This window comes from Macadamia integrifolia, chromosome 5, assembly GCF_013358625.1.
Source record: "Macadamia integrifolia cultivar HAES 741 chromosome 5, SCU_Mint_v3, whole genome shotgun sequence".
Classification (NCBI taxonomy): domain Eukaryota; kingdom Viridiplantae; phylum Streptophyta; class Magnoliopsida; order Proteales; family Proteaceae; genus Macadamia; species Macadamia integrifolia.
Window position 1 is genome coordinate 38,054,884 of NC_056561.1, and position 26,630 is coordinate 38,081,513.

Here is a 26,630-nt window from a genome sequence, read left to right on the forward strand (position 1 = left end):
ATCGACCAGTGACCTGATTTCGATCCAAATAGGGAAGAATCGGCCATATTCTGCAGAGAATTACTAGTGATTGGCAAAAAAAAAAAAAAAAAAAAACAGAAGAAAAATACCTAGAAGCACTGGCTTGGATTAGCCGGAACTCTGATTCCAATTCAAATCTGCTGATTCAACCCTCATTCCTGTAAAACCAGAAATTCATGAACACTACTTCTGTTCTAAGCGCTCCTAAAAACAGGTTGTGCTGGATGATCAAAGCAAAGGAGTGGCATTATGTCAATTAAGTGTATAATCTTCTGCTTTGTATTATTTTTCCAAGTTTGATGGTGTACCGAAAATCTTGAACCCATACCTGTTCGTGTACGATATCTTGTATCCATCGTAGTTTAGTTTAGGGAGTACTAGTACAGCCCCCCAATAGAACAGAACAGGTGCCGTTTTGGTGAGGCCAATTTTGTACTTTTTGAATTAAGATTTTTTGTTATGTATTTGTAGCAAGATTTTTCTTCTCTGTAATATAAGCAATTATGAGAGATGCGAGGACGAATGTTATAACCCTATTCTTCATTGGTAGGAAAACAGAATTTCATCTCACCAAGGACGTAAGCAATCTTGTTAAACCTCATAAACCTGTGTGCATTGTTTGTTCTTACTTTTCCATGATCTTTTGCATCGTTTTTAGGGTTGCGATTCTACAATACCCCATGGTATGCTACTTTACCAGTCATTTGGCTTGCCTCAAGAACTAAAAGAGAGGTTTGTTATTGGGGATTACTTTTGAATCAAATCAGATTTCTAAATAGACTACACCTCACCAAAAGGGGCAACAAGCCAGATCCATCATCCCTCAAGCTTGCATAATGAAGTTGTTTATTAGACTGCGTGACGCAGTTTCTCATTGTGGAATCCAAATCCAATTTATCAGCTTTAGAGGGAAGCTCCAATTCTGTTCTAGTGTCACTAGACATAAGGGAATACCTGAGACTCGGGAGCCAGATGGGAGGGTACTCAATAACTATATTACTTGGAAGGAGTAGCCCTGATTCAAGGGACCCGACTTAAACGTTAAACTAGCCATTTAATGTCAGCAAGCCCTGATCAGAAGCCTCATTAGCAAACCCATGGCGAATCCATGCAATAAGAGAAACATATACCATCTCACTATTCAAGTTTTAGCCCAAACGAATCCCTAAAAGTCAGATAAATGTTATTAAAATTACATATGACAGGAAATCATATTCCTGTAATTTTACATAACTTCTAATTTGTTTTTTAAACACTTCCATTACTTTCGGTTGACAATTCAACTTGACTAGCCAGATGTTGTATCCTCTATTGCCTCGACCCACCATGGCCCATCCCAGTCTGCCATGTAACAAGAAAACATGAGCTTGTGGCAGGAAGCAAATGTTGCTAACAAAGCATTACATATAGCTCTCTAGATTTTCCAGAAGAAAATATAACTTCTAATTATCTGCGTGCGCTCAGTATAAAGGAAAAAAATCATGCAACTCACTGAAATCACTATGGCATCCAGATCATTCAAAGGAAAAAAAAAAAAAAAACTATTCCTGAGATGGGGGAAACACATTACCGCCGCCTCCATCTATTCAACATATTTAGGCCAGAAAGCAGTTTATAGCTTGCTGATACATGGCAATGCCTATAAATTATCACTATGACCAAAATAACTAAAATATCAAAATTGTCCAGGCAAGTCACCGGATTTTGAAGATCTCCCTACATGATTCCATCTGCAAGAATAAAAGAAACACCACCAGTGGAGCTTCGAAGCAAACTTTTGATTCAAACCTCAGGTTAATGGATTTCCAACCCATGAATCTAGAATGTATTCTGGGCATTAAATCTCCTCCTCCCTTCTCGTCTATAGTATGGTGTTTCATCTATTGTCCTCCTCACGTACTCAATGAACGGCTGTGGTGTCCGGGGGGACTGCTCTGAGCTGTAACCAACTGTACTACGTTCAGGTGTGACAGGTGCAGCAACACTTGGTGTGGCAGGAAGGGATTGTTGGGACCTGTCAGGTCGGTCCAGGGACCACATGAAGAAGGCCACAGTAAGTATCAAAGCAGTGAAACTTCCAACTATAGCAGCCCATATGGCAAAACTCCTCATCTTTGAGCCTGCTCCTCCTCCTCCTTCTCCAGGGTCATAACTAACATTTAATTCTGCTCTTTGACCTATAGTGTAAACCATTATGGTAGCTTGTTAAAACTTCATATTCAGTCAGAACCCTCTTCAATTCCACAATTACAACAGACTAAAATAAAGGATGGCAAATATAATGAAAGAAGATATTCTGCATTGATTCAGTTTTTCACCAAGCAGCAACCGGCCCCTTTTTTTAAACCATTTAGATTCCCAATAATCCAACTATGAAAAAGGCAGTTTGGATTTCTGCATAGGAGATTCTGGGTGCAACCCATTGAACAGAGTATTCTGATCACTGTTCAGGAGAAAGCATTTGCAACCCCTAGACAGATATTTTTCTGTGCTTTTAGTTCTATATCTCTTAATATCAAGCTGATTGCACATCATGTAAATGCTTCCCTAGCAAAGTTAATTTCTTTACAACAAAACAATTAATTAAATTACACCCCAAGTACAGCAAAAACAAGCAAACAGTGATGGAATTATTACTTGAGAACCAAAAATATTCTTTACAGTGGGGAGGAAACAGAAATAATTATAGAATTTGCTTAAGGTGCATTTCCCTACCAGTGGCTGGGAGTGTGATGATGATTTTGTCTTTGAATCTCTCAGCTCTCAGAGCCTTGACCTGCAGTCAAAGGTGAGCAAAATGGCTGTAACTAAAAAAATTGAATTCAGGATCGAAGACAATAACCATAGCTGGAATTGTCACAACTCTTTAATTAGAAATTGGGTAAAAGAATTGTTTATACCTCATATACAGCACGCCCACCAATCGCATGATCTTCTCTGTAGATGGGACTCACCAATATCAAGTCTCTGCCTTGCCAATGGATTTCGACATCTACAATGAAAATAACCCATCAACATCTATCATGATTGCAAATCTAAGAGTACTGGCCACAAGGCAGGCTTGAAAAAAGCCAGCCTAAGAAAAATGAAAAAAAAAAATTCCTGCTTTATATAGTGAAGCTCTACCCAACCGAATGATAATAGCTCTTTAATATCACATTCCATTGGACATCCAGAAGAGATATTCTGAACGCTTAAGATATTTCAGCAGATGAAATGGTTGGGACTTGGGATGATCTCATTGGCTCAATTTTTTACTTCCCAGGATGTGCAGTTGAGAAAAATTAAAAGGCAAGAACATTAGCATGATGCACAGCAGGAAGTTTCATCCATATGGTGCAAGTATCTACCATTAATCTAAAGATTAGAACATATTAGTCATAGTCACCTGTATTTCCCACAACTGTTATAAAACTCTTGTTGGAGGCCAGTGTCAAATTCAACTGCATCAATTCCTGAAACAGGAAAACATGCTACCTAAATCATCACAGAATGTATGAAAATTTCTTTTTATCTTTTTTCAATATTAACTGGTTTTGTAGAGACTTCTCTTTAAGCTCAAACTTAAAGAGCCCAGTTCTTTGAATTAAAACAGTTTTAACATTTAACCTTGAAATTCACTTATGAGTGCTGATCATTAAATGTTATACAATCTGGCCATCAATAATTCCCCCTCAGCAGAGGGTGGGGTTTGACATGGCCATCCACAACACAAATCCGACAGTTCAGGTGCTCCCTGTGGCTGAGAGCAAGGGAACTAATGCGCATCCAACATATGCATCAAGATGCCTTTGAAGCAGGCACATTTTAGTTGTCTGCTTTGTACATTTTATCCGATTACCTTGCTCATTCCCAAAATAGAAAATCCTCCAACAAAAAGTGCAGGTGCAGACCCCATGACACTTTCAGCATCTATTAATGAAGCATTCACCGAGATGGATATATCTGGTCTCATGGCCTTTGATTTGGCCATTGAGTGTGCTAAATGCTCTGGCGAGTAAGGAAGGAAGAGACAATATGAAATACCAGTATCAAGATCTCTCCAAGGCTTTGCATATCTACATCCAACCAATGAAAAACAGAAAAGAATAAGAGGATTATATGATTCAATAAGCAGATAAGAAGATAGAGAAGAAGATTGAAGTATACCCAACAAAAGGTGGGTCCACCCTACAATCATACAGGATTCCATTTCTGTTCCCAAGAGCTCCAAACTTGTGACCCTGTGTATCACTTTTGAAGTCAAAGTAATTAATAAAAAACCATAAAGAACACATCTTTATAGAAAATCTAACATTTCATGCAATGAGGCATCCAAAATAATACAGCAGTTGCATGAAGTTTATATATAGCTTGTTATACATCTGGAAGCAGCAAACTAGGAGGAGTAAGTCTCAAACTTTCAATAAACAAATTTCCAACTAGACTGTGATCACATCTAGGGATAGCAATGGATACGTTTGAGGCAGGTTTCACCATTTCACCAATACTGATATCGAACGTCTTTTACGAAGTATGCATTGGACTCATTGATGTCACAAGGTAACCACCATAGGAGAGCAAGGTTCTCAAACAACATAACCCAGCTCTAACTTGACATGGATTATATGAACCTAAACATTAACTCCCTGGTTTAACCTGCATCATTGCCATACCTAATCCCACTGTTTTCTTACCAAAAATTCTTTTTCTTGTTGATCAACTGCTCAATGAAAATATCTAGCTCGATTGCATCAAAGGACCCAAAATGAGAGAGAAACTTGACTGACAGGTTTGACCATATTTGTCTGACCTAGTTTTAATCAGGTCCAGGCACGGATGTATTGTTCAAATTCGTACAAAAAACACTTCCAAATTAAAAACCAGGTCAAGCCTAATTTTACAGTTCCAACAACTTGATGTACATAATACCAAATCTGACATATTTACAGTTAGGGTCAATTTCTTGTACTTTGTCAGTGTGTCCCCCTTTCGTTAAGTGTCCCACCTGGTTCCCTGGGTTGCGGCCTACCAAGCTGATGTAGAACTGAAGGTCTACCACGGGAGACCCAAGAAATGCCAGGCTTAGCATCTCCCATTTCCATTTATTTTCTAGTTTTAAGGTGTTCCATTATGTTTTAAGTTGTTTTTGCTTTGTTTTGAGTTTGGCCTGGTTGAACCAGTGGATTGTGTGGTCCAATTTAAGTTAGATGCTTATTTATTTTCTTTTATTGTTTTTAGTTGGGTCCACAACCTTTTAAAAGTCTATTTAGACTAGTTGGACTTGAAAAAGGACTCTGAGTTGTAATGAGAGTCGGCTGGGGGTTTTCCTAGTCCAAATCTACTTCTACTTTATGGTTTTAATAATTCAGCCCACGAATTTTATTTTGAATATTACTACTGTTGCTCCCTGCATGGAAGAACTTCCTTGTGGGAAACAAAGTGTAACTGTGTGTGATCCAGCCAACCACTTGCGGCAGGAAGCCCAGGTGCACTGCTCTCTATTCTCTACTCGTTAAGGTACTGATCTGCTACTATATTTTCTACAATTCTGCCATTAAACTACCTGCGATTTCTAATCCTTTCACCACGAGGATTGCTGAATTCAAAGGTGAGTCCATAGTCTGATCTTTGTTTTGATTTCTGATTTCTCTTCTTGACATTATTCTCTTATACCTCATTTAGGTGAGATTTTACTGATCTGTTGTGTTGTGTTCCTTTCATTTTACATTTCTTTTGCTGCCTTTGGTCAGATCCATGTAGCCGACCCCTTTAGTTAGGATAAGGCTGAGTTGTTGTTGTAATCTGTTTTCAGAACCTGAATATGTGGCTAATTACTGCAGTCCTATCTCACTATGATTGCATGATTTTAAGAGTTTTATGTGGCCGATTTAGATTCTGAATTCAGATATATTTGGTCAACATAATCTATCAAATCCCATCTTCAATTTCAGATTCTGCTAAGTATTTGATTCATCCTATTCCAAGTAGGATTGCATCTAACACTGAAAATCAATTTAACCTACCACTGGTTGTTTGATCCGAAACTAACACTGCATGCTTGTATTCTGTTGGGTCAATTAAATCTGTAATCTGTTCTCGAATCAGACTTCTAGATTGATGGACTTGCCCATGTCCTAGTGTCACTATGAATACCCCGTAAATTCAGATGTCTGTTGGATCAACCTGAACTTTTCAGCAAAGGTTCCCACCCCTAAAAAGAGAACTCGACCTGACTTTCAGGTCCATCTGAGTGTTTGATTCTGATACATAGTTTTCTCCCTAATCTGGACCTTTACCCTGTTTCTGATTATATTTTGCTACTGTTTTAACTTCTTAATTCACTATTACATTTAAGTGGCATCAGAGCCATGGCAAAGAATAATACAAGAACTCCAGGCTAACCTCCTGATCCTTTTAATGGGATATTGGAGATGTTACAGAAGTTAACTTCTGATCAAAGAAGCATGAATGAAAGGTTGACAGCAATGGAGAACAGAATTCGTACACCTATACAAGGCTGTTACACATCTCCTGAAGGCGAGGCAAGATATTCGGCACATTCTATAGCCAACAACCACACTCAGAGGTTCACTGATAGAGGCACACAAAGGATTAATAGGACCAAAACGAATTTTGAGGACCGCTTGAGCTTACTATAATGGTGGTAATCGTGCACCCCAATGACGCTTTCACAACACACAGAAGGTGAAGCTTGAATTGAAGAATACAGTAGCAAACATGATCCACAGGAATTTTATGACTGGTTAGCAAGCTTAGAAGACTATTTTGACTGGTTCGAACTCCTAAACAAGAAAGATGAAGTTGGCTCAAACTAAGTTAGTTGGTGTAGCACGTGAGTGACGGAGGACTTATGAACGGAAACTTGAGAACCGTGACAGAGCAATCACTACATGGGAGGAGATAAAAGAAGAGCTGAGGGAGAGATATCTCCCACTAACATTCAAGGCTCAACTGCAAGGTCAGTTAAACTCATTTCGTCAAGGGAATTCATCGGTAGCTGAATACAAGGAGAAATTTGACTCTCTTTCTGTTCGTACAAGCATTGATGAAGATGAAATCCAGTTATTATCTCGGTTCAGATTGAGATTGAAGTCTGACATTAACTAGGCAATTGGTGCTACAGATGTTTACAATCTCCAGGACTGCTTTGCGGAAGCTATATGTGCAGAAGAACTACTGACATCCATTGGGAGAAGATTTGGGTTTCGAGCTGGGGAGAACCGAAGAAATTTTCCTGCACCTAGACCCACCAATATGGGTCCTACACGTGCCACAACCCCTACAACTTTTGACAATAAAGGGAAGGCACCTATGACCAGTAACAAGACACAATGTTATCATTGTCCAGAATTTGGGTACTTGGCTAATCGTCAGGAAGTGAATGAAGTTGCCAATGTGCAAGAAGATGCTGACGATGATGATGATGATTTGTTTCCATATCCACTCGATTATGAAGACAATACTAGTGATGTCAATGAAGAGGATGATGCAAATGAGGAGGAATCCCATGGTGTTCATATGGTTAGCCATATCCTAGGGTCTGAAACCATGGGAGAGGATGGAGACGTCACTGCATCTTCTATACTTGTAGGTGTTCAGGAAACAAACTAGTGCAAGTGATCACAGACAGCAGCAACTGTGTAAATGTGACTTCTAAGGCTTTTGTGGAGAAATAAAAATCACCAATTGAGAAGCATCCACAACCATACAAGGTCTCTCTTCTAAATGGCAATAAGTTGGAGGCAGACCAACAATGTTCAAAACCCCCTAAAGCTACATTGATATGATGACTTGTGGTGCAATGGTGTGCTTATGAAGCTTACAGATTTCTTACTCGGAAGACCATGGTTATATGATAATGATGTGTTAGTGAGCATCGTGAGGAATCAGTGCGTGCTCCAATTCAAATGGAAGCGTACTGTTTTTCCCCCTATCATTATCTCAGTTGAAGAAAGTAAGCTCAAACTTATTCTGGCTCTTGTTACGAGGGAAGTGGTCTCTCATTCTGAGATCAAGCTTTCCAAGCCAATTAAGGGCTTGATTTCCGAATTTTCAGACTGTGCCAAAAGAGCTACAGGTGAGTTGCCACTCATGCGTGTCATACAGCACACTATTGATTCGGTACTCAACTCGATGTTACCAAACTTACCAACTTACTGTCTCAGCCCTATAGAGCATGAAGAGTTAAACTGACAATTGATGAGTTGCCATGCAAAGGGGTTCACTCAGGAAATCTTAAGCCCATGTGCCCTACCAGCATTGCTTACTCCTAATAAGGATGGCTCGTGGAGTTGTTAGATATGTTATCTTAAGCTAAGGTCTTCTCAAAATTGGACCCTAGGAGCGGTTATCACCATATTCATATTCATCCAAGAGATGAATGGAAGACCGCCTTTAAGACCAAGCACGGATGGTTCGAGTGGCAAGTCATGCCTTTTGGTCTGACAAACGTACCTACCATTTTCATGAGAGTTATGACTGAGGTTCGTTGTCCCTTTATTGGTTGATTTGTTTGACAATATTTTGATTTACAACGATATTTTGATTTACAACAAGCATTCAGACAGGGTATTTAGGACAAAGTCTTGAGAGTGGTCCGCATTGAGAAGCTCTAAATCAATGTCAGCAGGAAGTGTTCTTTTACTCTACCCAAGGTTATATTCCTTGGATTTATTATGCTGATCATGAGAAAGTTTAGAGAATTCTTGATTGGCCAACACCAAAGACCAATAGTGAGGTCTGCAATTTCCATGGCTTAGCACCTTCCTACAGACAGTTCAAAAGCAATTTCAGCGCAGCCAGGGCATCAATCACCAAATGCCTGAAGCAAAGCAAAGGCAACTTTCAATGTCAACAGCGGCACATAAGGGCTTTCTTCTTATCAAGAAGAAGATAGGATGACAAGGGCACCCATATTACATCTACAAACTTTGAGTGAGTGTTCTAAGTTTCTACAGATGCTTCACACATAGGTCTGGAGGAGTATTTATGCAAGGTGGACATCTTATCGCATTCTACAATGAGAAGCTTAGTGATTCCAAACGACACTATCCAACATATGATTTGGAGTCTATGCTGTAGTCCAATTGTTACGCAACTAGAGGTACGATCTTGTCGGCAAAGAGTTCATTCTATACACAGATCACGAGGCACTAAAGCACCTTAACTCTCAAAAATCGATAAGAAACCGGCATACCAACCGGGCGACTTATCTACAAGAACTCACTTTTGCATTAAAGTACAAGGTCAGAAAGGAGATCATTGTTGCTAACACATTAAGTTGCAAAGTGTTGACACTTAACACCTTTTCAGCATATGCAGTTAGCATTGATCAGATATGGGGTGGGGTGGGGTGGGGTGGGGTGGGGTGGGGAGTACGTATCTGACAAAGATTTTGCCCAAATTCATTATGAGTTACAACAGGGCAGACAACATCCAAAATATTCCATCCATGATGGACACTTGTTCTTGGGAACCTGGTTATGTATTCATAACTCATCCCTAAGTCATCACATTATTTGGGAGTTAAATGGGAGAAGCTTGGAAGGTCACTGTGGAAAGGATAAGACTATTATTCAGGTCATTGATCGCTATTACTGGCTGCATATAACAAAAGATGTCAATCATATGATTAAAAGATGTCGTGTATGGCAGCTTTCTGAAGGAACTAAGCTGTTAACGGCTTAAATGGGGAGAAATGTTTGAACAATCTAACCGATCGCACAAGCCCTTTATTTATATAAAGCAAAAAGAGAATGAAAATTACATGTATGCCCCCATCCAGCCGCCCCACACTAAATAGGGTCAGTGGAGGGGAGAAAGGTCCATTGTGCCCTTGCGGCACTTAAACACATATTCTACCACTCCCCCTCAAGTTAGCGCATAGATATCACACATGCCCAACTTGACTAAACAAGAATGAAACATCTTCCCAACTAATAACTTAGTGAGTACATCAGCTAACTGATTTGCAGACTTCACGAAGGGAACACAAACCAAGCCAGACAATAAATCATACACCCTAATTTTGTCCACATGTTTCGTATACGGAGTAATATCTTCAGCACTAGAAGGATGATAGTCTACAAAGTGATCAAGCTCATACCACAGAGCTCGAAGTTCAACATAATACTTGGACACGGAGAGTTACTATTGAGTAGTGGTACGAACTTTCTTGCGAATATCAAATGCTTAAGCATCATTCCCTATTTGTCCATATGTTTCCTTGGAAGCAACCCAGATTTGAGAAGCAATGTCTAACAATGAGAATCCTCTAGAAATAGACTGATGAATAGAATTGATCAAAAAAGACATTACCAGTGTCATTGGTGATCCATTTCTCCTGAGGGGTACCCTCATAGGGTTTCTTTGATTTGCTTGTGATATGACTAGTGAGACCTCTACCAGCAATCGTAAGATAAGTAATTCTGGACTAGATGAGGTAATTAGTTCCCTCCAATTTCACAGAGCAAGCACCAAAAGGTATATATTCATTGCGACCTTGCCCCATCAGATCCTAAGGTTGCAGTAGTTACTTCAGACATGATGGTACTAGGGAGAAATCGACGATGGGTGGGAGAAATACCATATCTTCAAAACCAACAGTAAAAAAAGCCTATACTTGGATTGAACTTCCCAGTAAGGGTAGTGAAGCACTCCTCCAATTTATATTCGAGTCTAATGAAGAACTGATGAGATGGTCCAATTAAGGTTTTGGAAGAAAACCCTAAATCTTCAAAGACGAGGATCACACATACACGCAACCTTAGCAGATAGAGCCAGAGGGCTAGTCGAACTCCTTTGTAAAGGTGAGGAAGGTTTTCCTCCAAATTTCGATTGATTCCGAGGGAAGGAACCAAAAAATCAATGGAAGCAGAGTTTTGGGAGAAAAAAACCCAAATTTTTCAGAAATCGCATGTGAAGATAGATATCAATCTTGCAAATAGTGATGCATCCTTCTAGGTTGATATACTTGATCTTCAATAGGTGGAGATTTGTTCTCAGAAGTAAGAAGAAATAAACTCCAAGAAGGGAAGAATCCAAATATTGCAGAGAGGGGAAGAACCCTAATCGATACTTGCAAGGTTTTTTTGGTTTAAAAAATTGAGGTAATGTAGGTCAACAACTAGATTCATATGAATCACCTCATTAGTGGTCCTATGGGGAATAGGAAGGCAAAAGTGGGAGAGGATGGAGGCTTGTGAAGAAGATGTAAGGTGAGAGAATAGGGCTTACGATTTTGGGAAGAAGAGGAAAAGGGAGGCGGAAAACCCTAGATCAGAAAATATGTCCTGATACCATGTTAACAGCATGAATGGGGAGAATGCTTGAATGATCTAACTGACCACACAAGCCCTTTATTTAAAATAAGCATAAGAAAATAAAAAAATTACAAATGCCCCATCCAGCTGCCCCACACTAAATAGGGTCAGTGGAGGGGGGGAAAGGTCTATTATGCCCCTGTAGCACTTAAACACATATTCTAACATAAGCAAAATATAGGTTTATACTCACCTTTACCTAATCCTCACACACCCTAGGTAGACATAAACATAAGCATTGGTGTCATGCTTGGACTATTGCCTAGTCGTGAGATATGTGATTTCATTATGGAGGTAGTTGATAATTTCCCTAGATGGCCCATTTTCTGCTTTGTTCCAAGACTTTTGATGCTTATCACATTGCTGAGATATTCTTTCACAAAGTAGCGACTGCATGGGCTACCGGAAACCATTGTCTCTTGTTGCGACGTCAAATTTCTGAGCTATTTTTGGAAGAAATTGTGGCTAAAAACTAATAGTAAACTGTAGTTTCAACCACAAACTAACGGAGTGACAGAGGTAGTAAACAAAAGCTTGGGAAACTTATTGAGGTGTCTCATTCAAGATCATGAGAAGACACAGCCATCCTCGAAATTGCTGAATTTTCATATATAGCTCTGTGAACAGGCGAATGGGACATACTCCATTTGAAATACTTTTTGGCATTCAGCCTCAATGATCTATTGATCTTGTTCCAATCCCACCTCTTGAAGCTGATGGATTCTTGTGCCATATTACTGAAGTGCATGCGGACATTCGACGACAGAGTGCTTTGAGCAATTATGTGTATAAGATTACAACTGATCGCCATCGAAGATATGTGGAGATCAAACCCGGAGACAAACTGATGGTTAGTGTTAACCCCGATAGGTTTCAACCTGATGCTAATGCTAAACAGTAAACTCCACCCAAGGAACATGGGTCCCTACAAGGTAATGAAACTAATGGGACCAAATGCTTGATGTGCTTAACTTTCCTGATAATATGGCCATAAGTAATACTTTTAACATTGCTGATCTACACCTATGTGTGGGATATCACTCAGATGAAGGTGATATTGAACATACTCTGAGGCTGCAACAAATACAGTCGCTTTTTTTTTTTTTGGGGTAAGAACAAATACAGCCGCTTGTTGATGATGAAATTGAAGAGGTCTTGGATGACACAAGACGACTCAACATGGAACTACGGTTATCACACTTTCCTCCTCAAACGGATAGGCCGTCCAAGACATGCCAGCACTTGGATCAAAAGAAAACAATGACTAGCTCCAGCATCATACTGCTTATTCTAGGCAAGCAGCTTTAAGAAAGGAGGTTTATTCTACATATATATATATATATATATATATGGGTGTATCGCTAAGAATTTCTAAAGTGGACCTTATGTGCTGCATCATGAAACGTTGCAATAAATGAAGTAACTCCTTTTATAAAAATCAAGACTCAATGGTAACAATTAGCCAGTCAACTCAAGCCAGTCAACATATTCTTCATTTTCCCGAATAACTAAATAACAAAAGAATCCTTGAAATATCAAATTCAGAAATTGAACACACTTAAAAGGCATACATAACATATCACAAACAATCATTCCAAGATAATAGAGGACAGGGCTATATATGCATACCTTAATCTAACCAGGAAACTGTATCCTTTTGTAGGGAAGTGGACATTGGTTAAGGTCTCTGCGGGCGCATCAACTAAAACCAGATTCATCCTTTGCACTGAAACTATTGTTTGTAGTTTCAAACTTGAACTTTCAAAAATAACTGTTCAGAGAAATATACACGTCAGCTATTAGAAAAGATATTTCCAAAAGCAATAGTACGGGATGCTAATAAGTAGAATATGAAATGTAGCATGCTTGAATTAATTCCAGGACGCATAAAATGGTAAATGAACAAGAGTTTGGTTCAGTACCTTGGGTTGCACCTTCCCCAACTGCATGGGCTTCTCCAGAGACCATGTCTATAGACAAAACACTTTCATTGGCACTCATCCACTGACCATATACTTCATCGCTTAACCCTAACATATAGAGTGGAACCTTAGGATAACATACAGAAAATATTGGAGGGATAATAAAATGGCTACTCAAATTGTGAATGGTGTGCCATCTTGACCAGCTTCAACCTTCAGATGAACATGAGCCACCAGGCCCAACACACAAGATTTTATTGAATAATATTCATTGACACAAGAACATAAATAATTGATCGTATTAAAAACACATTCAAGGGGGATACCCACATATTACACAATCAAGAATGAGGGACGAGAATATGTTACAGTAAAAGCAATAGCAAAGAGACTTATCTGCTGCATGGCATAAATCAAATGGGTGATATGCAAAGCCAAGAAAAATTGCCATCGTGTCACCTTTTTTGCTTCTAATTTATCCGATTTCAGGTTTTAATATCACTTCTTGCTGAACTATTGTTGTTTTGTTTGAAAGGATAGTTTTACCCAATTGATAATTTGAGTTTCAGTTTATCAAGTACATCTTGCTTAGCTTCAATCTAACATTTTATAATCTACTTTTGTATTTCATTTATAATATAATTCTTATTTTTATGCTTGGTTAAAATCTACCTAGTGTAGGAAGTCCATTTTAAGTAGCCCTTTTCCCCAAGATTCAATCAAAGGGTATTTTTTAATTTCCCCCTCCCTTCTGTCCAAGTTACAACTTTCATATAGATTCAAAAGTTTTGTTTTGTTTTTTTTTTTTGTTGTGTGTGTGTGTGTTTCGTTTAGGTGATGGTCCATGGACATCCATGTAACAGTGTACCGTGGGATCAAATCATTAGTCCTTGAGCTCATTTCCAAACAGAAAACAAAACCTAGTCTGCTCCTTGCCATGCATAGATCAGTGACAAACCCTGGCACAAATTGATGAGGGGTTCAAAAACTCTGACACGGAAAAATCAACTCAGGCTGAAAACCCTGAGACGTCGATAAGACCAAAGGGGTCTCTCAGATAATCTTGCAGATCAGATCTGAGAGACCAAAGGGAGGAGAGAGGACCCTTGGTGACCTAGAGTGGGCTCATCGAGAGTGATAGGGAGGCGAGAGAGATGGTGGCAGTGAGGTGAGGGAAGCAAGAAAGCAAGGAGAGAGAGAGAGAGAGAGAGAGAGAGAGAGAGAGAGAGGCAGTAGTTTGAAATAACAAGAGAAAAGGGAGAGAGCCTGCGGCTAGGGTTTGGATCCCAATGTGGATCTCTAGTCTCATACCATGTTTGTTTGAAAGGAATGCTTGGTCGCCAATGTGACAGCCCCACTTTATTTATAATAAGTGACATACAGGTACAAGTACCATAATGCCCCTATGGACAGATCTACCCTTATACCCATATTTTAACAAAACCCCGGGATTGCAATAAATTACAGTTTTTCTATTCCTTCATTATAATTGAGTTTCTATTGTCGTTTGTGGGCCCATACACCCAATTTAGGATTTGAACCTTATGATGTCTGGTTCACAACAACCTTATGTTGTCTAGTTCCCAGCAAGCTTATGCTGCTAATTGGTCCCTAACAACCTGATGTTGCTACTTGGTTCCCACAAACCATATGTTGTTACGTGGTTCGTAGTAACCTATATTGCACGTTGATCTATTTTATTCAACTTATACTGCAATTTTATCTATGACCTCTTATGGCTCATAGGTGCATCAATATTTGCACTTTTAATTATCTTCTTGATCTATTTTATACAACTTATACTGCAATTTTATCTATGACCTCTTACGGCTCATATGTGCATCAATATTTGCACTTTTAACTATCTTCTTTATGAAGCTCACTACCTGCCGTCCTTGAGAAGGGCTTATGATGATGCTATGATATTTTGGATTGCAGTTGGTGTTCTTTATTACATCTTTTGTTTGTCGCTGGTTGGATTTATTTGACATGATTTTTCTCTACCATTACTGTTGATGATTGGTGTGCTTAAGTTTTTTTTTTTTTGGTGAGTTAATAAATGCATTAAAAGAAGGGGGAGGGCGAATATATCCCCTTAGGGAGATTACAAACCCTATAAGGGTAACCAAAGTCCAAAAGGACAGCATCCAAGGCCTAGTGGACTTGAGGAGAGGAAGACATGTCACAAATGATATGTCTAATACAACACAAAATCCACATGGGCATAAATAAAAGGAACCAGAAGCCCAACAACATAAAATTCAAAAGCCCACATGGGCAGAATAAGAACCCAAAAGCCCAAAGGAGGAGGAGAGGCAAATAGGAAAAATTCAGGTAGGGTTCCACCAAACCCTACCAACAGATCTCATCACTCCCATTTCTAGCCGTCAAGACATGAATCGAAATTCCAGCAGAAAAGGCAAGCACGGCAGTGGGGCACAAGCCTTGCGGAAGGCCACGGCCAAGAGAGAAGCTGGCCTCACAGAAAAGGCAGCCGTGAAGGGGGTGCCGCGAAAGGGTGCTTAAGTTGATATTGCTACCAAAATGAAGTTCTTTGTGCTCAATGGCATCTACGACTGCTATATATAACTCCACCTTGAAGGGGAATATTAAGATATAAAGTTGGTGTTTTCAACCCCACCCCCCCAAAAAAAAAAAGATATAAAGTTGGGGTATTATTGTACAATCCTTGTGGTACTACGATCGTTAGTCATTAACCACGATAAGGGGAGTGTCCCTATTGTGGTCTATTAAGTGTTATTTGGTTTTATGTTTAATTGTTAGTTAGCTGTTAGTCTTAGTTTCCCTGTTAAAGTTTATTTTTGGTCTTAGTCTTGTAAAAGGTTTACTCTTTATTTGCTAATATAAATACATCATAGGCAGGCTGCGATAGATACACTGAATCTATCATGGTCCAATACATCCTCTCTAGCACAACGGTGCTCTACAATCAGTTTACTCAAATAGGGTGGAAAGCGAGCCCTTGGCTCGCCCTTGTTCTGGCGCACAAGCACCCCCTAGAGTAAATAGTAAAGTCGTTGCTTGTTTAGGGTTGAAGTGCGTTAGCGCAGTAGTTTTATTGCATATCACACTAGGTGCTCATGTTTTTTGGCTTCACAGGAGTGCGCATCTGCAGATTTCTGTTTTCTTCACTTCAACCCCAACTCTAAACCTTTTAAGGTAGCTCTTGCTCTTTTTAATAGGCTAAGGCTTTTCTACGCTGGGTATGTTGCCCCTTTGAGTGAAGAAGAGAAGGGCATAGGCACTGAAGAGCCATGTTTGATGGGTTCTAGCTCCAAAGAACATATACATGGAGTATATATACTGTTAGAGATATTAGTTATTTTCTGTAAGGGTAGCTTAGTAATTTGTCATTATATGTTTTATTTTCATTTCCCTCCTTAGGGAGGCATGTGTAATATCATGTAAATATATTAGTGAAGCAATATATTGGTGTTAGTGAGACTTTACTCACAACACACATTCTACCATTCTTATTCTTCTTCTTCATCTTCTTCCTTTCCAACCGAATCTCTTCTTCTTCTCTCTCTCTTTCTTCTTCTATCTTAATTTATCACAAACCTTACATTCTAATTTGGTATCAGAGCAAGAAATCTTGATTTGAGAGTCGATTTTCAGGTTCCCCTTTTCTATTTTCCTCTCTTTGGAACCCTAGGTTACAAGTAGGTTCCAAGGTAGAGACCAATATGTGAAAGGACTTGAAGTATTTGTGGGATGAGGCTGAAAGAAGGTCCAAGCAAGCTTTTGAGAGGGTTTTTTGAAGGGCTGAAGCTGTTGGAGAGCTGTTAGAACCTATACACAGATTACCGCCCTCCTTACCTTACAAATCTTCTTTCTCTCTCATCCGGCCACCATTGGGGGTGGTGTATGGCTCATTTGGATCGCCCAAGCCCCCTCTATTAGGCCCCCAGGCCTTCGGTTTTAAAGGGACAGAGGTGTAAGCTCACAACCTCTGATTCTCCCATTTTTCAGGTACCGCCCTACCCTGTTTTTGCTCTCTGCTGGCTGCAAATTGTGTTTTTTGGTGGTGTTGGATTGTGAGCTGTATTTGATGGATTATGTGGAGTGCTATAACCTATTTTGCTTCTCCTTAATTATGCCTTGATCAGTTTTTTCCTTTGGCATAGCGTTTCTTCCCTTTGTGGGATTTATCTCTGAGTATCTATGAAGAGATTTTTTGGGTAGAGTGTGTACTCCCCATTGTGTTTGTGACTCCTTATCCACATGATGTCTGAAGATAGTGGACTTGAAGCCCTCTTTGGTGATGTTTCAGCCAGTGCATCAAGTAGTGTCCCTCCTACTCCTATGTTTTTTGATAACCCCCATACTCAGATTTCTATTGTGAAGCTAGACACCACCAACTATTTGGATTGGGCCCATTCTGTGAAGCTTTCCTTGCGCAGTAGGGGAAAGCTAGGGTATATTACAGGTTCTATTAAGGCTCCTCAACCAAATGACCCCAACATATCTAAAGTGGGAGACTGAAAACTCCACTATTATGACATGGCTGATTTTCTCCATGAAACCTGAAATTGGAAGAAGGTTTATGAGTAAAGAAACTGTCAAAGATATTTGGGTCAGTGTTACTAAAACCTTTGACCGTGTGGGTGATTCGGCCAAGGTTTATCAATTACTTCAGAAGGTTATTGGCATGAAGCAAGGAGATAAAACCATTTCTGAGTATTACAACACTGTCATTGGTCTCTGGGAAGAGTATGATCACTATTGAGACCTCCAACTGTCCAATCCTGAGGATGAAACTAAGGTTTATCGGACACTTGAAAAGCAGCGGGTTCTTCTGTTGCTTGGTGGGTTGAATCTCGAGTATGAGCCATTCCGGATACAAATATTAGGCCAGTATCCACTTCCATCCCTTGATGAAATGTGTAGCTATTTGCAGAGTGAGAAGACCAGGTGGGTGGCCATGGCACATGCTCCTCTTGAGCAATCCACTCTTATTATTAGCTCTCAGAAAGATTGGCGTGGTGGTGGCAGAGGCCAAAGCCCACCTCGTAGAGAGGATAGACATTGTATTCATTGTGGGAAGTCTAGGCACACCAAAGATAGATGTTGGGCTCTCCATGGTCGACCTCCTCGTGGTGGTCCTAGTGGTGCTCGTGGTGGCCGTAATGGGGGAGCTAGAGCCCATAGTGTTGAGACTGAGCATGTTACTACAGGGTCTGCTCCTAGCCCATAGTCAGAGCATAGTTCTCTTACTAGGGAGGATATTGTCGCATTCCATAGGGTCATATCTCAACTGGGAGGCTCATTATCTTCTTCCCTTACAGTGCCAAAGTCCTCAGCTTCCGCTTTGCAGGTTTCCTCATCTATCCCTTCCACAACTCCATCTTAGGTTATTGATTCAGGTGCTACGGATCATATGACTGGTACGTCCTATTATTACGATACATACTCTATTTGTTCCAGTAGAGATAAGGCCAGGGTTGCCGATGGCTCCCTTTCCTCTATTTCTGGTAAAGGTGGCATCCCTAATACTTCTTCCATTTCACTTGATTCTGTTCTTCATGTTCCTGCCCTTACACGTAATCTTTTATCTGTGAGTCACCTGACAAAATCCTTAAACTGTTGTATCACCTTTTTTCTTTCTCATTTTCTCTTTCAGGATTTGGTGACGAGGAGGATTATTGGCAGTGGGCGTGAAGAAAAAGGACTTTACCTTCTTGAACCCCAATCACCTCTTTTGGCTACAACTCAGTCTTGTGTGTGTGGACGTATTGATAGCAGTTCTATGGATTCTGTGATGTGGCACCAACGTTTAGGACATCCATCTTTTGTTGTTATGAGGAAACAATTACCTCATTTATTTACTTCATTTCCGCATTCTCATGTCTTTTATTGTGAACCATGTATTTTTGCTAAACATTGTCGTTCTTCTTATCCTTATCATGGTAATAGATCTATTGTTCCCTTTCACATTGTGCACTCTGATGTTTGGGGGCCCTCTACTACCACCTCTTTACTTGATTTTCGTTACTTTTTCTCCTCTGTTGATGATTTTTCCTATGCTACTTGGACTGTTCTAATGAAGCACAAGAGTGATGTGTATGATGCCTTCAAAAAATTTTATCATATGGTATGCACACAGTTTGACACCAAAATTGAAATTGTTCGGTCTGACAAAGGGGGGGAGTATATGTATGGTGGTCTTCAAGACTTTTTTACTGACCATGGCATTATCCATCAGCTAGCTTGTCTTGACACACCCCAACAGAATGGGGTAGCTGAGAGGAAAAACCGTCATTTGTTGGAAGCCAATAGGAGTCTTCTCTTTGGCATGCATGTCCCCAAAACTTTTTGATATAATGCTCTCCTTACTGCTGCTTATTTGATCAACCGTATGCCAACATAGCTCCTTGGCTCCAAAACTCCATTGGACATCTTGTCTCCCCAGTCTTCTTCTCTCCCTTGCCCCCAAAGTGTTTGGAGGTATCTATTATGTCCATGTTAATAAGTCTTCCCGGACTAAACTGGACCCCAAGGCCCTTAAATGCATCTTTCTTGGCTACTCCTCAACTACCAAGGGATACAAGTGCTATCAGCCTTCTTCCAGACGAAGGCTTTTCTCTAAAGATGTCACCTTCCTTAAGTCTGCCCCTTTTTTGCCTCTTCTCAACATCCTTTTCAGGGGGAGCATAATGGAGGTGAAAATGCTACTGATGAGATTCCTTTTCTTTCCCCATTGCCTTTCTCCCCTTTTATGCTTGACATTGGGAAACACAAATAGGTGGATATTTTTTATGTTGATGATCATTCAAGAGGTGGTTCAGGTTCAGAAAATGCAAAGGAGACCGTTGTGTACACAAGGAGAAACAAGAAGACCTACCAAGAGTCCTCTTTGAATCCAACTCCTGAGATCTACCCTCTTCAGTCAGGTAATATCCTTCCTTCCCCATTAGAGTTGGATCTTCCTATTGCTATTAGGAAGGGAAAGAGGGCTTGTACTAACCCTATAGCCCAATTTGTTTCCTATGACTCTCTCTCTCCTACAGGTGTTGCATTTACCATTGCCCTCATCTGCTTCTATTTCTAAGAATGTTTCTGAAGCTATGTCTGACCCTAAGTGGAAGCAAGCCATGACTGAGGAAATGAAGGCCCTTGAAAAAAATTGTACCTGGAAATTGGTTGACCTTCCAAGGGGGAAAACTCCAGTTGGATGTAGGTGGGTCTCCACAATCAAGTACCGGTCAGATGGTAGTATGGTACTATTGAGAGGTACAAAGCAAGGCTAGTGGCAAAAGGATACAGTTGAGTGTATGGGATTGACTATCAGGAGACATTTGCTCCTGTGGCTAAGCATAACACTATAAGGGTCCATTTGTCTCTAGCAACAAATAGGGATTGGCCACTGTATCAATTGGATGTGAAGAATGCTTTTTTGTATGGTGACTTGAAAGAGGAGGTGTATATGCAAACTCCTCCTGGATTTAAGTTTCCTTCTATTGCAGGAAAAGTGTCTTCTAAAGGCGGCCCTATATGGCCTTAAATAATCTCCAAAGGCCTGGTTTGAAAGGTTCCGACAGGTTATCTTAAAGAATGGTTATTCCTAAAGTCAGGTTGACCACACCTTGTTTACCAAGCGTGGTAATGGCACCATTACAGCCTTGATTGTCTATGTGGATCACATTGTGGTAACTAGTGATGATAGGACTGAGATAGCCAATCTGAAGAATTACTTAGCCCAACAGTTTGAGATTAAGGACCTCAGACCCTTAAAATATTTCCTGGGGATTGAAGTGTCTAGATCAAAAAAAGGTATAAATATATGTCAAAGAAAGTTTATTCTAGACCTATTGAAAGAAACGGGGATGTTAGGCTGCAAGCCTATAAGTTCTCCTATTGAGCAGAATCATAAGCTGGGAGAAGATGCTGGCCCTTCTCTTGTTGATGCAGGAAAATATCAAAGGCTAGTTAGGAAGCTCATTTATTTGTCCTTGACTCGTCCAGATATTACTTATGCAGTGGGGGTGGTGAGTCAGTTTATGCATGCTCCCACGAGTGGGCACTTGCCGCATCCTCCGGTACTTAAGTCCTTTCCAGGAAAAGGACTACTTTTTGCCAAATATAACCATATGATAGAAGGCTTCACTGCTGCAGATTGGTCTGGCTTAGTCTCTGATAGGAGATCTACTTCAGGTTACTGCACATTTGTAGGTGGAAACCTAGTTACATGGCAAAGCAAGACACAATCTGTGGTGGCTCGATCTAGTGCAAAAGCAAAATTTAGAGCCATGGCTCATGGCGTGTGTGAACTTCTCTGGTTGAGAAGGCTAGTCCAAGAGTTGGAATTTGATACTAAGGCACCTATGAGGCTCCATTGTGACAACAAGGCTGCCGATTCATAGTTTAAAGTATCTCCGATACCGATACGATACCCTCCGATACGTATTTTATATTTAGTTGACCGATACGATACATGGAATTTTTAAAATCCCTTCGTATCGATATATATCCTACGATACATACCGATATGCACTAATACACTATCAATACGTACTGATACTCTATGGAAAATATAAAATCGAGGTGAAATATACGTTTCGATAGGTATCGGTGAGTATTTGTATCGATCGGTACGTATCGATGAGTATTAGTACATATCGGTGAGTATCCGTATGTATCAATCAATACGTATCGGTATGTACCGATACAGTGCGCTATGGTCATATAATGGCCAAGATGGGTATTTTTAAGAAAACACAATTTTTTGAGGGGTTTCTGTTCCAAAGTTGCTGCCGGCCATATTTCTCTCTAACTAAAGTGGAAATCAAGGTTGGGAATAAGGATTTTACATTTATGAGACAACTACAAACCTTGAATTCTTAGTGCGATACCCCCAATTTAGTGTTTATGCATAATACATGTTATCAATAGCTTTTTTTAATAATTTTTTTATGCAAAAGTGTTTAAAAAGGTGTTTCATATCCATGTATGTGCGTATCTTTAACGTATCTTAGCGTATCTCTGATACGATACGATACCCTCTAATACGTATCTTAATTTTGATCGACCGATACGGCGATCGATACCGATACTTTAATCCTTGGCTGCCATAAGTATCGCCCACAACCCTGTGCAACATAACAGGACAAAGCACATATAGGTGGATAGACACTTCATGAAAGAAAAGATTGACACTGGTTACATATGCACACCTTTGGTGAGGACTGGATATCAACTGGCTAATATCTTCACAAAGGGTCTTCTGACTCTTCTTCATCATCAGTTTAGTTCTCTACTGTCCAAGCTGGGAATGCATGATATTTATTCTCTAACTTGAGGGGGCGTGTTAGAGATATTAGTTATTTTCTATAAGGGTGGTTTAGTAATTTGTCATATATGTTTTATTTTCATTTCCCTCCTTATGGAGTTATGTGTAATATCATGTAAATATATTAGTGAAGCAATATATTGGTGTTAGTGAGACTTTACTCACAACACACACATTCTACCATTCTTATTCTTCTTCTTCATCTTCTTCCTCTCCAACCGAATCTTCTTCTTCTCTCTCTCTTTCTTCTCTTTTAGTTTATCACAAACCTTACATTCTAACTCATACGTCTCTTTGACCAAATGATTAAAAATCAAAGATACATCGATCGTGCCATAGACCTTGTTCTTTTCTACTTGACGGCTACGCTCCTCGGTTCTCAGTAGCAGGTAATGGTTTCAGGTCCTGGTTTCGTTACATATATAAATGTTAATAATTAATCATGAATGATATTCCCATCAATATGCCTATCCTCCCAAGTCCCAATAGATGGCAGTACTCAAGAAAATACTCATGTGATACATCACGACAGGTTTATCCTAACACTAGGTTTCAGAAACCAACCACAAGCCAGAATCGTAGACACAAGACAAAGTCCAAAATTGAATGTAAACAGATTATCAAATACAGATGCTAATCCAACGGGTGGAGTAAAAGTTCTGTAAGAATTTCAGTCACACAAAGAACTTCAAAACAGATCCCGGAACCAGAATATAAGGAAAAAATTAATAACAGAACAAAGGTTCTGATCTGACTCAAAATTCTGGTCAAGAGGTAGTCTAAACAGGGGAAATAAACCACCAAAACCTCAATCAAATCTGAAGGTTAGATTGGAAGTTATGGAGGAATTTCAACTGAGCAAGGAACTTGACAATTGTACAATCGACAGCCCTGACTTTGCTGTTCTAACTGATATCAAGATGACATGAATCAATGAATAGGAACTAAGAAACTAGCAGGAAAATTACTTCCATGTGTTCAATCGATTAAGGGACAAACAACCTAAACAGAAACAAAATAAAGGAATTGAAAGTATATAGATTTCTGATCTGTAATCAGCAACTAGGAAACCAGAGAAAAGGAGAACGATAGAACTTGGAATCATTACCAAGCCTTGACTGGAATCACCACCAATTTCTTGTTGAATCACCACAACAAGACTGTTGAGTCACCACTACAGTACATAGCTACATCACCACAGAAACTCACAAAAACCCATAGCTGTTTGAATAGGAAAAAAGTGGGCTGTAGCCCCTTCTGCCATTATTTATTAAAAAAAAAAAGAAAAGGAATAGAGTCACAATGGGACTCAACAAGGAATAAACAAATTATAAAAAATCAAAAAATCAAAAATAAAAAAAAAAATCAAAATCAAAAGAGAATAGGAAACCCCTTAGGTCAACAGCCCCTTTTTGGATTATCCCAACTTTTTTAAACATTAAAGAGATAGTGTCTCAACTACTGAAGAACACTTGAAGAAATAGGATAGAAGTTCTAACAAGTGGACCTCTAGCACAACTAGTACAAGTAACTAAAGACAAAATGAGCCAAATAAAAGACCAACTAAGTGTCCCACGATGGGGGAAAGCTTGTGCTGGCCCATTGCTGACCCGAAACCGGGTAGACCGAGTCCAATACTGATCAACTAAGCTGAGTTACTGAGTTGCTCCAATGAGCTCTTTTCCTCCTTTGGTACTTCTTTGAGTACCTTCAATCTGCTGCATCACATCACGCTGTGGCTTTTGCACCCAAGAGGGATGTCAAATATGGCAGTATACCCCCACAACTAATACATAAAATGCATTGTCAGATCATCAAACGTATCCAAGTTTGGATACTAATCGCAGAGCCATTTAGGATTCCAGGTTGGGTGCGGGTATGCAGAATTCAAGTCTTGTTTGGACAACTAGAAATGGTATCCACCCTCCCACACACACCCATGAATTGTGTGCTTCTCCTGAAATCCATATTTAGAGTTCATTTGATCTTAAATTGTATATAGATCCCAGTTAGATTTAGATCCACATGGATCCTACCTGGAACTAATTGTTTGTCCCAATCATGACATCCTCTATTTAGAATACTACTTAGAATACTAATCCCTATGTATAGAAATAAATGCCCCCAGCAGATGTAGCATACAGGTGATTCAAAGTCGGCTAAAAATATCAGATAAAAGGCCTACCTTCTATACTGAAGTTAAGATAATGACCCACAGGGAGGACTGGATTTTGAGGATGTAAATGAGCACCAACTGAAATCTGAAAATGGAGCAATTAAAAAATTAGGCTTGTAGTCTATCAATGGTGCATTGCCTTTTTTTAAGCAGAAAGAAAGTACCATCATGTAGTCTGACTTCTCTGACTGTTCGTGAATTGATATTCGAACAAGAGCCCTACCATGGTGCATTGCCTTTAAGCAGAAAGAAAGTAGAAAGTGAGAGGCAAGGGTTAACAACAACCACAACAACAATTACTATTATTATTACTATTATCATCATAATAATAACAATCCTAATAAGAATCATATGCTAATTAGATAAATCATATATATTCTCCTTTGATTATCTGCACCAAAATATTCTTATATATAAAGAAAGAACTGCTTAACCTTTTTGCATCTTAACAATATTTACTGTATTTGCATAGGGCAAAATTGTGATTTCACTTTTCAAGAAACCTGCCTTATTCAATGCAGGAGGATACCTTCCAATGCAAACACAGAAGTAAATGGGTATAGAAAATGCAAAAAGGGAAGAGGAACTAGCAACTTCCGAGAAAACATGGCACGGCTCTAGCTGATTCAAAGAGTGGATCATCTTGAACCGAATGTTCTAAAACCACTAAGAACTTGGAAAATCAGGAAAAATAGAAACAGTCATCAGACCTTCAGATGGATTCTTCCTTTGTTATCACACGTGTCACAAATAGAAACAATGTCAGGGTAATTTGTCTCCGCATAGGCTTGAACAACACCGTAAGCTTCATGGAAGGGACTCCCTAAAAAAAGAAAAAAAGGAAGAATCACAGCCATGTAAATGATGAAACCAAAAAACTGTAATATACAAAGAGGCACTTTATTGGTACTGCTGAACTCTGACTACCTAGATCATCACAGTAGCTTACAAGAAGTTCAAGTTTGTCACCAACAGCTAGATCAGCAATATGGAAAGGAAATCCCTCAGTAATTCTTATTTGAGCCACCTGATCACAGAAATGGTTCTGAGCACAATAACCTTTTGTCGTAATAAAGATAAAGTGAGAATAACACAAATCACAAATTAATACTACTAATACTAAACATACAAAAAACAGAAACACCAATCCAGGTTTCTCCCCTAGGCATAGCACATAAAACTCAATGTTACAACATGGATTCAGAAACTACTCCCTATGTTTACAGAGTCCATGACCTGCTACTTTCCATAAACCAGTAGCCACCAGGCTTCAGTTCTTTGGATATTAAAAGTCTATCCATTTCCAAATAAGAAGTTCCCAATATATATGTGAAATTCTACAGAACCATTTTGGACACCTGGCTTATTGCAGAAAACTATGTTCGCTATGAACTACTATCATTACTAAATTACAGGGTTTTTCTCTATTCATCTTGGCCACAATCCACTTAATAACAGTTTTATATTATATATTTCAGCCATGCATTCTTAATAGAGGACGTTCATGGGGTCCAATGAGGAATTTATTTAAGGAAAATATTTTCAATCTATAGTCATGAACCTCTGGTTGAATCAGATGCTAACAAGTCAGGCTAATACTAAAAAAGGCTGATAAATTTCAATCATGAGACAAGTGACAACCTTCTGCACCTTTCAGAAAAGTGAGCTGAGTTGGGACAACAAATAAATCAGAATAAAATAACTCAGATGTAACTGAAACTCTACTCGAAGCATAGTTTTTAAGGCGCTGGTAAGGCGACGCCTTAGTAACGCCTTGGCGCTGATGCGGTCTAGAGATGGTAAGGCAATGCTCCGCCTTATGTGAAATGGCGCCTTATGGTTTTTTTTTTTTTTAAACATATTTTAAAATTACTTGA

The 26,630-nt window shown here is 39.4% G+C and overlaps 1 protein-coding gene across 1 annotated transcript in view; it reads right to left on the reverse strand.

The window, feature by feature from the left end:
* Positions 1–1,487: 1,487 nt before the first annotated feature.
* Positions 1,488–26,630, reverse strand: part of LOC122078288 (nuclear pore complex protein GP210) — a 60,934-nt gene continuing 35,791 nt past the window's right edge. Inside the window, exons 25-36 of the mRNA XM_042644214.1 lie at positions 25,681–25,780; positions 25,464–25,576; positions 24,918–24,989; positions 24,763–24,838; positions 13,268–13,375; positions 12,975–13,116; positions 4,171–4,254; positions 3,863–4,079; positions 3,410–3,476; positions 2,922–3,013; positions 2,737–2,797; positions 1,488–2,198 (exon numbers count right to left, since the gene is read on the reverse strand). Of these exons, the coding sequence (XP_042500148.1) occupies positions 1,840–2,198; positions 2,737–2,797; positions 2,922–3,013; positions 3,410–3,476; positions 3,863–4,079; positions 4,171–4,254; positions 12,975–13,116; positions 13,268–13,375; positions 24,763–24,838; positions 24,918–24,989; positions 25,464–25,576; positions 25,681–25,780 (1,491 nt within the window). The 3' untranslated portion in view covers positions 1,488–1,839. The remainder of the gene's footprint in view (positions 2,199–2,736; positions 2,798–2,921; positions 3,014–3,409; positions 3,477–3,862; positions 4,080–4,170; positions 4,255–12,974; positions 13,117–13,267; positions 13,376–24,762; positions 24,839–24,917; positions 24,990–25,463; positions 25,577–25,680; positions 25,781–26,630) is intronic.